The sequence below is a fragment of the Rattus rattus genome, chromosome 2, assembly GCF_011064425.1.
Source record: "Rattus rattus isolate New Zealand chromosome 2, Rrattus_CSIRO_v1, whole genome shotgun sequence".
Lineage (NCBI taxonomy): Eukaryota > Metazoa > Chordata > Mammalia > Rodentia > Muridae > Rattus > Rattus rattus.
The window spans coordinates 13227763-13240964 of record NC_046155.1 but is presented as its reverse complement, the minus strand read 5'-3'; the positions used below and the strand labels follow the sequence as shown (position 1 = coordinate 13240964).

Genomic DNA, 13202 nt, shown 5'->3' with positions numbered 1-13202 from the left:
CCAGGACTTTTATCATGAAGGGGTGTTGAATTTTGTCAAATGCTTTCTCAGCATCTAATGAAATGATCATGTGGTTTTGTTCTTTCAGTTTGTTTATATAATGGATCACGTTGATGGTTTTCCGTATATTAACCCATCCCTGCATGCCTGGGATGAAGCCTACTTGATCATGGTGAATGATTGTTTTGATGTGCTCTTGGATTCGGTTTGCCAGAATTTTATTGAGTATTTTTGCATCGATATTCATAAGGGAAATTGGTCTGAAGTTCTCTTTCTTTGTTGGGTCTTTGTGTGGTTTAGGTATAAGAGTAATTGTGGCTTCATAGAAGGAATTCGGTAGTGCTCCATCTGTTTCAATTTTGTGGAATAGTTTGGATAATATTGGTACGAGGTCTTCTATGAAGGTCTGATAGAATTCTGCACTAAACCCGTCTGGACCTGGGCTCTTTTTGGTTGGGAGACCTTTAATGACTTCTTCTATTTCCTTAGGAGTTATGGGGTTGTTTAACTGGTTGATCTGTTCCTGATTTAACTTCGGTACCTGGTATCTGTCTAGGAAATTGTCCATTTCCTGCAGATTTTCAAGTTTTGTTGAATATAGGCTTTTATAGTAAGATCTGATGATTTTTTGAATTTCCTCTGAATCTCTAGTTATGTCTCCCTTTTCATTTCTGATTTTGTTAATTTGGACACACTCTCTGTGTCCTCTCATTAGTCTGGCTAAAGGTTTATCTATCTTGTTGATTTTCTCAAAGAACCAACTTTTGGTTCTGTTGATTCTTTCTATGGTCCTTTTTGTTTCTACTTGGTTGATTTGGCTCTGAGTTTGATTATTTCCTGCCTTCTACTCCTCCTGGGTGTATTTGCTTCTTTTTTTGTTCTAGAGCTTTTAGGTGTGCTGTCAAGCTGCTGACATATGCTCTTTCCTGTTTCTTTCTGCAGGCACTCAAGCGCTATGAGTTTTCCTCTTAGCACAGCTTTCATTGTGTCCCATAAGTTTGGATATGTTGTATCTTCATTTTCATTAAATTCTAAAAAGTTTTTAATTTCTTTCTTTATTTCTTCCTTGACCAGGTTATCATTGAGTAGAGCATTGTTCAATTTCCACGTATATGTGGGCATTCTTCCCTTATTGTTATTGAAGACCAGTTTTAGGCCGTGGTGGTCTGATAGCACGCATGGGATTATTTCTATCTTTCTGTACCTGTTGAGGCCCATTTTTTGACCAATTATATGGTCAATTTTGGAGAAAGTACCATGAGGAGCTGAGAAGAAGGTATATCCTTTTGCTTTAGGATAGAATGTTCTATAAATATCTGTTAAGTCCATTTGGCTCATGACTTCTCTTAGTCTGTCTACGTCTCTGTTTAATTTCTGTTTCGCAGATCTGTCCATTGATGAGAGTAGGGTGTTAAAATCTCCTACTATTATTGTGTGAGGTGCAATGTGTGTTTTGAGCTTTAGTAAGGTTTCTTTTTTTCGTATGTAGGTGCCCTTGTATTTGGGACATAGATATTTAGGATTGAGAGTTCATCTTGGTGGATTTTTCCTTTGATGAATATGAAGTGTCCTTCCTTATCTTTTTTGATGACTTTTAGTTGAAAATTGATTTTATCTGATATTAGAATGGCTACTTCAGCTTGCTTCTTCTGACCATTTGCTTGGAAAGTTGTTTTCCAGCCTTTCACTCTGAGGTAGTGTCTGTCTTTGTCTCTGAGGTGTGTTTCCTGTAGGCAGCAGAATGCAGGGTCCTCGTTGCGTATCCAGTTTGTTAATCTATGTCTTTTTTTTGGAGAGTTGAGGCCATTGATGTTGAGAGATATTAAGGAATAGTGATTATTGCTTCCTGTTGTATTCATATTTGGATGTGAGTTTATGTTTGTGTGCTTTTCTTCTCTTTGTTTTGTTGCCAAGGCGATTAGTTTCTTGCTTCTTCTAGGGTATAGCTTGCCTCCTTATGTTGGGCTTTACCATTTATTATCCTTTGTAGTGCTGGATTTGTAGAAAGATATTGTGTAAATTTGGTTTTGTCATGGAATATCTTGGTTTCTCCATCTATGTTGATTGAGAGTTTTGCAGGATACAGTAACCTGGTCTGGCATTTGTGTTCTCTTAGGGTCTGTATGACATCAGTCCAGGATCTTCTGGCCTTCATAGTTTCTGGCGAAAAGTCTGGTATGATTCTGATAGGTCTGCCTTTATATGTTACTTGACCTTTTCCCTTACTGCTTTTAATATTCTTTCTTTATTTTGTGCGTTTGGTGTTTTGACTATTATGTGACGGGAGGTGTTTCTTTTGTGGTCCAATCTATTTGGAGGGCGGTAGGCTTCGTGTCTGCCTATGGGTATCTCTTTTTTTGGTTAGGGAAGTTTTCTTCTATGATTTTGTTGATGATATTTACTGGTCCTTTGAGCTGGGAGTCTTCACTCTCTTCTATACCTATTATCCTTAGGTTTGATCTTCTCATTGAGTCCTGGATTTCCTGTATGTTTTGGACCAGTAGCTTTTTCCGCTTTACATTATCTTTGACAGTTGAGTCAATGATTTCTATGGAATCTTCTGCTCCTGAGATTCTCTCTTCCATCTCTTGTATTCTGTTGGTGATGCTTGTATCTACAGCTCCTTGTCTCTTCTTTTGGTTTTCTATATCCAGGGTTGTTTCCATGTGTTCTTTCTTGATTGCTTCTATTTCCATTTTTAATTCCTTCAACTGTTTGATTGTGTTTTCCTGGAATTCTTTCAGGGATTTTTGTGACTCCTCTCTATGGGCTTCTACTTGTTTATTTATGATTTCCTGGAATTCTTTTAGGAATTTTTGCGATTCCTCTCTGTAGGCTTCTACTTGTTTGTTTATGTTTTCCTGTGTTTCTCTAAGGGAGTTCTTCATGTCTTTCTTGAAGTCCTCCAGCATCATGATCAAATATGATTTTGAAACTAGATCTTGCTTTTCTGGTGTGTTTGGATATTCCGTGTTTGCTTTGGTGGGAGAATTGGGCTCCGATGATGCCATGTAGTCTTGGTTTCTGTTGCTTGTGTTCCTGCGCTTGCCTCTCGCCATCAGATTATCTCTAGTGTTACTTTGTTCTGTTATTTCTGACAGTGGTTAGACTGTCTTATAAGCCTGTGTTTCAGGAGTGCTGTAGACCTGTTTTCCTGTTTTCTTTCAGCCAGTTATGGGGACAAGAGTGTTCTGCTTTTCGGGCGTAGTTTTCTTCTCTACAGGTCTTCAGTTGTTCCTGTGAGCCTGTGTCTTGAGTTCACCAGGCAAGTCGTTTGTAGCAGAAAAGTTTGTCTTACCTGTGGTCCCCAGGCTCAAGTTTGCTCGCGGGGTGTTGCCTATGAGGCTCTCCACGGCCTCAGCAGCCAGGGAAGATCTGCCGCCCCCTTCCGGGAGGTTCCGTGCACCAGGGTTCCAGATAGCTTTTGTTTCCTCTGGGGTCAGTACTGTGTGCAGCGTGCAGTCTCTTCTGGTTTCCCAGGCGTGTCCGCCTCTCTGAAGGTTTAGCTCTCCCTCCCACGGGATTTGGGTGCAGAGAACTGTTTATCCGGGTCGGTCCCTTCAGGTGCGGTGTCTCAGACAGGGATCTGCTGCTCCTGGGCCTCCTCTTGGGTACCCAGAGGCCGTATACAGTTTCCTCCTGGGCCAGGGATGTGGGCAGGGGTGGGCAGCGTTGGTGGTCTCCTCTGCTCTGCTGCCTCAGGAGTGCCCGCCCGACCAGGCGGCAAGAACTCCCCTCCAGGGGGCCTGGGAGCAGAGAGCTGCTGAAGGCAGGGATCCTCCGCTGGTCCGGGACTCTGGCCAAAACCATATATAGATTTTATAATAAAGTTTTAAAGTTTGTATATTTCCTTATTATCTCTTTCCATGATATATTTATTTTCTCTTGATGGTTTATTGCATTTCTTGATTACTTTTTTGTTTATTTAATCTTTTTTAAAAAAATAAATTTCCTTCTAGTATAGAAGAGTTCACCACAAGTTAATGAGTAATGTCTAATACTTTTTATATAAATCATATCTAATAACTAATTTTGTGGTTTTTACGAATAAAGCTACTTATTCTAACAATTACTACAGTGAGATAGAAATTTTCTAGCAATGTTTCTGACCTGCTATTTTGCCTGATTACTATAGGACCAGTGCTAGGTTATGAAGACACAATATACATGCATTCAGATATTTAATTTAGTCATTATTTGTGGCCTGGAATCATAAAAGCCAATATTTGTTCTTCATAATACTCCTTTTCCTATGGATGTCAGAGCTCAACTCTTTGTTCTATTCCAAAAATTAGTGTAAAATGGAATCAGCTTTCATATATTGAATTTTTGGACTCTCAGAACTACAGATAAATGTGAATTTATATTCACTGAAATATTGGACCTTTAAAAAATACATGAGAATGACTTTTTCTATGCTTAGCTTAGGAAAAAAACGACTTCCCAGAACACTTTGTGTTTCTGTTTAAAACTTCTTGAAGAAAGAAACATCAGCTTTCAACTTTACAAATCTTCAATATTCTGAGTAGATAGAAGGGAGATGATGCTGTATATTAAGGCTTGTTGTCAAAGAAACTTAAGTGTTTTGGTTAAAAAATTATACAGAGAAATATGCTTGGCCCACAATAAAATCTCTTTAGTTGATTAGGAATGGACCTCTGTGTGAATTCTTCTAAATGACTGTCCAACAAGAAGATATATACAAAACGCTTTGCTAGACTTGCACCAACAGGCATGGACTAATTCTGTATTATGTTTACTAGAGGTAAAACAACTTTTATATATTATTTTCACACAGGATAGCAAATATTCTGCTTTATGCTACACATGAACTTCCATATTAAATGCGAGGGCAACTTCACAAAGAAAATATTTCAATTGCTCCCTTCTTTTTGGCTAAATTTTGTTTGGTCTTACGTATTACATTAATATAGTTGAAACACAGTTAATAATGAAGAGTTAATGAAATGATGTTCTTATTACTATGAGGAATGAATTGATGTTTTCAACATATTCACCTTTCTACCACAGAGAAGGCATTTGATACTAATCTGTTTTTTTCCAAGAATGACATTATAGGTGAGATATTTTTGAAAAATAAAAAATACCTTTTTATCAGTTTATAGCACCATGCCTGTTTCTTTTTTTTAAGATGGATGCCATTTCACATCACCTCTAATTACATTCTGATCACCAGGCAGTGGAGATGGGAGAATGAGTTGTTTTTGTCTCCTATATTTTCATCAGTAGAGATTCTCCCATTAACAGTAAGCATCAGGATACTTAGTGTTTTGGTTTGACTTAAACTCACAATTTTTTATTAGTTTTCTTTTTTTGCTTTTTCTATTAGGCTCAGCATAACTACTTTATTTTTTTTAAATGTATTGAATATATTTTCTTTACCTTTCAAATGTTATTCCCTTTCCTGGTTTCCCATTCATAACTTTGCTATCCCTTCTCTCTCCCCATTCTTCTATGAGGGTGTTCCTCCACCCATCCCTCCACCCATCCCTCCACCCATCCCTCCACCCCTTCCTGTCACCCTGCTCCAACATAGCTGTACACAAGGAGGTCGAGCCTTGTCAAGACCAAGGGCTTCTCTTCCATTGGTGCCCAAAAGGCCATCCAGTGCTACATATACAGCTGGAGTCTTGGGTCTGTCTTTGTGTACTCTCTGGATGGTGATTTAGTCCCTGGAAGCTCCAGATGGTTAGTATTGATCTTTTGGGATTTCAAAACTTTTTGGCTCATCAATCCTTTCTCTAACTCCTCCAATGGGCACCCTATTCTCAGTTCAGTGGTTGGCTGGAAGCATCCTCTTCTGTATTTGTCATGTCATGGCAGAGACTTTCAGGAAACAGCTATATCAAGCTCCTGTCAGCATGCACTCCTTGGCATCAGCAATATTGTCTGTGTTTGGAGGCTGTATGTGTATGGGCTGGATCCCCAGGTGGGGCAGTCTCTGGATGGCTTTTTCTTCAGTCTCTGCTCCAAAATTTGTGTCCATATTTTCTCCTATTAATATATTTGTTCCCCCCTTCACAAAAGGACTGAAGCACCCAAATTGGGTCATCATTCTTCTTGAGCTTCATGTGGTTTGTGGACTGTAGGTTTTTGGGCAAATATCCAATTATCAATGAGTGCATAAGATGTGGTTTCTTTTGTTGTTTATTTTGTTGTTGGTGTTGTTGTTCTGGGTTTTTTATTTTGTGATTTGGTTACCTCACTCAGGATATTTTCTAATTCTGTCCACTTCTCTATGAATTTCATAAAGAAGTTGTTGCTTTTAATAGCTGAATAGCAGTACATTGGGTAAATGTAACACATTTTGCATACCCATTCCTCTGTTCAAGGAATGTTCAAGTCCTCTGTTCTTTCCAGCTTCTAGCTATTATAAATAAGGCGGCTATCAACATAGTGGAGCATGTGTTCTTGTTATATGTTGGAGCATCTTTTGGGTATATGCCCAGGAGTCCTCAAATATACCTGGGTCCTCAGGTAGTATTATATCCAATTCTCTGAGGAACCTCCAGACTGACTTCCAGATTGGTTCTACCAGCTTCCAACCCCGCCAACAGTGAAGCTCACAATTCAAGACTTGTTTATCACCCAAACTACATAACATAATATTATTTGGGATAGATGTTGGAACTCTGCATAACAAAATCTCAACATAATTATTTTATTGGTAATATTTAAAAACAGTTGATTTATATCAGATATATTAAACTTTAAAAATAAATGAAAAATGATTCTATAAAAAAGAGGGCAGGCAGAAGTATTTTCTATGATTCAGAGGAAAGAATTTGAAGAGAAATTTATATAATTTTATTTACAAAAAAAGACAGTAACTAATAATTATGACAATAAAATAATTGAAAGTATAAAAATTATCATGCACACAAAGTTGGCCTGAAAACTTACTTCACAAAAAAATTGTGAAAAAGGCTGCTTATGAATTCTATAACATTATAATCTTGATTTAAATATTGAATTGACATCATAATCTACAAAGATACAATCAAAATTAACAATAAAATTATCATATTTTCAATGCATGAGGGAAGCATTCCTCCTTCATAAAGGAACAGTTAAAAGAAATCATAGACAAGAAATGATTACAAATAAACTATTCAAGAAAAATCGAAATCCAGTATTTTAAATAATTAAAAATAATTTGGAATTAATTGATTAAATCAAGTGAAGACATTAATTTTCCAATAACTTAATTAAATGCATTTTACCTCCTTGTTCTTTAAGCTGTATACTACATGTTTCAGCAAAGGAATGACCATTGTTTAAAACACAGATGCAATTTAATCTGTGTCCATGGAGTGACTAGAGCTGGGCTGTAAATACGTGAATATAAGGGAAACAAAGAAGATGGACACAGTAATGAGATAGGATGCACAGGTAAAGGAGTCACTCTGTGCTTCAGCTAAATGCATCCTCAGGATAGCAATGAAAATAAGCAGGTATGTGTTTAACATAACTAAGAGAGTAAAAACAGCATCTATTGTAGCCTAAATAAGGAGTGAAATTTTATTTGTGTGGGTGTCAGAACAAGAAATCTTCCATATCGGGGAATGTCACAGAAAATGTGATTAATGACATTAGAGTGAGAGAAGAATAGGTGAAATGCAAGAGCAACATGGATAGAGGATTGCAAGATTCCACATGTAGCACCAGGTGACAATTAGAATACAAGTGGTACTTGTCATGCTGGTAGTGTAGTTCAGGGGTTTGCCCACTGCTGAAAGATGGTATAGACCATTGAGGCAAGGATCAAACTTTGAAAAGCAATAAAGGCTAAAAATCAGAACATCTGGGCAGCACACCCATTGAAGGATATGGCCTTTTTCCTGTGAGAAACCTTTCCATGTTCTAGGGCTAATCACTGAGGCATAAACACAGTCCATCAGGGAGAGGTTATAGAGAAAAAAGTACATGGGAGTGTTGAGTCGGAAGTACAGAAGAATCATTATTATCATCCCAGGATTCCCAAACAGTATGATCAAGTAAATGAGAATGAAGATATAAAACAAAGGGATCTGAAGCTCTGGAGCATCTGTAAATCCCAAAAGAATAAATTAAGTAACCTCTGCAATATTCTACTTCAAAGTCATTAGGGAATTATTACAACATATTCCTAGGGCAAATAATGAATTATGCTATTTAAATATCAACTAAACTTTAAGCATGGACTTTTACTCAATTCATTTTTATGGGATATTTTTTATTTAAATTTCAAATGTTATTCCTTTACTGGTTTCATATGCAAAAGCCCCTATCCCATCCCCTTCCCCTTCTTCTATAAGGGTGTTCCCCCTCCCCAACCACCTCCCTTCCCACATCCCACCTTAAATTCCACTACCTTGACAGGACCAAAGGCTTCTCTTCCCTTTGGTACCCAACAAGGCCATCCTTTGCTACATATGCAGCTACAGCCATGCGTCTGTCAATGCAATCAAACAGTTTAGCTCCTGGGAGCTCTGGTTGGTTGGTATCTCATGGGGTTGCAAGCCCCTTCAACTCCTCCAATCCTTTCTCAAATTCCTCCAACAGGGACACCATTCTCAGCTCAATGGTTTGCTACTAGATTTCACCTCTGTGTTTTTCATGCTCTGGTTGAGTCTCTCGGGAGACGGCTATATCAGGTTCCTGTCAGCATACACTTCTTGACTTCATCAATATAGTCTAGTTTTGGTGGCTGTATATGTGGACTGGATCCCCAAGTGGGGCAGGCTCTGAGTGGCCAGTCCTTCTGTCACTGCTCCAAAGTTTGTCTCCATATCCGCAACTATGAATATTTTTGTACCCCATTTTAAGGACTGAAGTTACTGCACTTTGGTCACCTCCTTGAGCTTCATGTGGCCTGTGGATTTTATCTTGGCTAGTTCGAGATTTTTCGGCTAATACCCACTTATCAGTGAGTGCATACAATGTGTGCTTTTTGTGATTGAGTTACCTCACTCAGGATGATATTTTCTAGTTCTATCCATTTACCAATGAATTTCATGAAGTCATTGTTTTTGATAGCTGAGTAGTACTCCATTGTGTAGATGACACCACATTTTCAGCATCCATTCCTCTGTTGAAGGGCATCTGGGTTCTTTCAAGCTTCTGGCTATTACAAATAAGGTTGTTATGAACATAGCAGAACATGTGTCTTTGTTGTATGTTGGAGAATTATTTGGGTATATCCCAGGAGTGATACAGCTGAGTCCCAGGTAGTGCATTATCCAGTGAAAAACACTATATATAAGATTATGAAATGCATGCTGAGGAACTGAATTCTACTTGCTCATATGGAAGTGATACAGATGAACATTCAACTTATTTGATACCACGAATAAGTTAATCAATTAATATAACCATGGGCCACAATTCCATTAGTATTAAATAAGCATTTTGTACCACGTTAAATTCTATAATATTCAGTTACTATTTGTAATAATTACATATATGTTTCTATAGAACATATATTTTACAGAATATATTGGAATTTTAGTCAGGAACAATCACTGTGATGAATATATGGATTTTATTTATCAGCATAAGATCTTGTCATATGAATTAAGTAATATCCACAGATGCTAACTTCAAGCCATTGACTTGAGTTCATATAGTTGGTTGGAAGTTGGTAACAGAACTGATAAAGGAGTGAAAAGGAATTAAGGAATTAGAAGAATGAACATTCAGACTATCACTAAGGAGTGGATTGTTATGGAAACACCTATGGCTTAGTCTTATTAGGACTCTCATAGCTAGTAGAAGGCTATAAAAGAAATGACTCCATGGAATGAACTAATAGTGACTAATGTGATGTTTGTAGTGATTGTTCTTCTTGAATTGCATTTTAAATAAATAGCAAATAAATTGTAAGTATTCATTATTGAAATCCTCAGTAGCTCATATTTAGTTACTGGAATTCAAAAATTGAAATGGAAAGGAGAAAAAAAAGATACAATAGAAAAACTTCCATCTGAGAAACTTCTCTTTTCAATGGACAGGTGTATTCAATACAGATATGAATATCTGATCCAATTGCTGAATATAAGAGGCCAATTGTTCATGCTGAAATGAAACATCTATATTAATCCTACCACCATTACCTAGACTCAGGGAACATTGCTGAAGAGAACATGTAAAAATATAAGAGCCAGAGGATGGTAAGGAAAGCTATGAAGTGATAACTTCTAGACATGACCTGGGTAATATAATCATCAACTCAGAAGCTTTTAGATGACTTCGAAGGAATCAAACACAACTAAGTAAACAGAGTACCCCACAAAAGTTTGTTATATGATTCTCCCTCTAACTTCTTATTCAGTAGATATTGGAAATTGGTATTTGCTGGAGAAGAGAGAAACTATTTTTTGATGATGTGACAACTATGTATTTTTCATTTTCGAGTTCATAGCTCTAAAACCATGCTCATCTGATGCTGCTGGCACATATATAAATGAGGTCTGCTTAGTCTGATCACACACTTAATCTTTGATAGGCCCCAGAAAAGGGGAAGGAGGCTTGGGGGGGGGCAACCGCTCAGAGGCAAGGGCAATGAAGAATGGCATGAGTAACTGTGGGAGGGAGGACCAAGGTAGGGAAATAATTGGAGTGTAAATAAAATAATTTTAAAAAAAGGATACTCAAAGGAAAAATGAAAAAATAGACATATATGCACCATAGGAACCCTGAAAGATATCTTTAGATGTCAAAGCATGGGCATAACTGTAAATCCCTTCTAAGAAGCTGGGAAACATAAAGACACAGATAAAAAAGTATTGTTGCTCTTGACTGGCAAATTCAAGGCACAGATTAATTCTCTATTCTTTTTATAATGGTAAAATACATTTTTACATTTATTCTCATGAGGTAGAACAAACTGTGCTTAACGCTTCAGAGAAACCATCCTATGCTAGGCAAATGCCACAAACTAAATACTTCTATTGCTCCCTCTATTTATTTTACTATTGTTTTTGACTATTGTGTTAATAGAGTTGGAATTGACTTTATAGTGATGATTTAGTGAAAAAATGGCATGTATTATGACTATAAGACAACTATTGATATTATCTGGACATTTGTCTTTCCTGTGTGAATTTCTCAGAGAATCCATTTTTGTACTAATAATCTAATTCATGACTGACAAGTTCATATGGGAGGGTATTTCAAAAATATTCTCTTTATAACTATTAGTACTCTACTTAAATTCCATAGAAAGATATCAGTTCACAGCACCTCTAGCTACATTCTGTCCATCAGGCAGTGGGGTATGTTGGATGTGCTGTATTCCTCTGCTACATTGTCACCAGTAGAGATTCTTTCATGAGAAGCAAAGAGTTGGGTGTGAAGTGGTCTTATAGGGTTGATTGAATCTCATTCTTTTCCCCTAATTTTGTCAGAGTTCAACTTACAGGATATGCTGAGAGAAAAATTCTGGGTTTAATTCATGAAAAATAAAAAGCTTAAATTCAGTACTTTACAGGATGTCGAGATAGTGTTCACTAACCTCATAGTTATCCCTTTTTAAGCACATAACATAACCAGCCCCAAAGTCCTGTGATCACTCAGAATGAATACACTTTCTTCTCTAATCATTCACTCAGTCTGTTACACTTCCTTTCCCTCATCCATTGTCATTCTTTTTTATGATTATTTGCAAATTAAGTAATTAATTTGTTTCTTAATTTGATCTCTTTTCATAAATTTTGATTTAATGATTCCTACCAACAACAAGCTTGGTAGATGACAATAAAGTTGTACTCTTGAATTGAATGTTAAATTAAATTTTATTTCTGGTAAGATATACTTTATTTCACTGTACATTAATCAAATTACCAAAGAAGAAAGAGAAAATACGTTGTAATAAAATAACAGTTGAATGAAATCATTAAAAATGAATAATTATAAATAATCAATTCTTCAAATACAGATGTCTGAAATTTTACATCCTTGAAAAATACTTGAAAATTAATCAAATGAACAAAGTGAAGATAGTAATTTTCCAACAATCTTCTTAAATGCATTTTTGACCTCGTTGTTCCTCAGGCTGTAGACCACAGGGTTCAGCATAGGGATGATCATGGTATAAAACACTGAAGCAATTTTGTCTGTGTCCATGGAGTGACTAGATCTGGGCTGTAAGTACATGAATATAAGGGAACCAAAGAAGATGGACACAGTGATGAGATGGGATGCACATGTAGAGAAGGCCTTTCTCTGTGCTTCAGCTGAACGCATCCTCAGGATAGCAACGAAAATAAGCAGGTAAGTATTTAAAATAACCAAGAGAGTGAAAACAAGATCTAATGTAGCCAAGATAAGGAGTATAATCTCATTTGTGTGAGTTTCAGAACAAGAAATAGTCAGCAGTGGGAGAATGTCACAGAAAAAGTGATTAATCATATTGGAATGACAGAAGGAAAGACGAAATGCAAGAGCAACATGGATAGAGGATTGCAAGATTCCACACACGTAGCAGCAGGTGACACTTAGGATACAAGTGGTACTTGTCATGATGGTAGTGTAGTGTAGGGGTTTACACACTGCTGCATGACGGTCATAAGCCATTGAGGCAAGGATTAAACTTTCACTAGCCCCAAAGGCTACAAAGAAGAACATTTGGGCAGCACATGCATTGAAGGATATGATCTTATTTCCTGTAAGAAACCCTTCCATCACCTTGGGAGTGATTGCTGAAGCATAAACACAGTCCACCAGGGAGAGATTACAGAGGAAAAAGTACATGGGAGTGTGAAGTCGGAGTCCAGCAGAATCATCATGATCATCCTAAGATTCCCAAATAGTGCAATGAAATAAATGAGAGTAAAAATAATAAACAAAGGGATCTGAAGTGCTGGTGCATCTGTTAACCCCGCAAGAATAAAATCAGTAACCTCTGATGTATTCTCCATCAAAATCATTTGGGAACGAATATGACAAAGTTCTAGGACAAAGAAAGAAATACGTCATTTGAATATAAAGGGAAATTTAAAATATGACCAAGGACTTTTATTTTTCACTTTTATTTTTTCTAGTGAAGGACACTGTATAGAAGATGACAAAATGCATGCTGGAGAAATGCTGTGGACAGTTTGCTTATATGGAAATGATATAGATGGACACTGAGCTTATGTGATAGCAGAGGAGGCAAAGATAACTGTGGGGCTTAATTCTATTTCATTAAGTAGGGTATT

At 37.0% G+C, this 13202-nt stretch overlaps 1 protein-coding gene and 1 pseudogene across 1 annotated transcript; both read right to left on the bottom strand.

The window, feature by feature from the left end:
- Positions 1-7183: 7183 nt before the first annotated feature.
- On the bottom strand, positions 7184-8126 carry LOC116891849 (annotated as a pseudogene).
- A 3850-nt stretch (positions 8127-11976) lies between these two features.
- Positions 11977-12929, bottom strand: LOC116893704 (olfactory receptor 5B12-like). Its single transcript, XM_032895420.1, is given in 2 exon segments — positions 11977-12770; positions 12773-12929. Coding segments are annotated over 2 exon segments (951 nt in total).
- Positions 12930-13202: the final 273 nt, after the last annotated feature.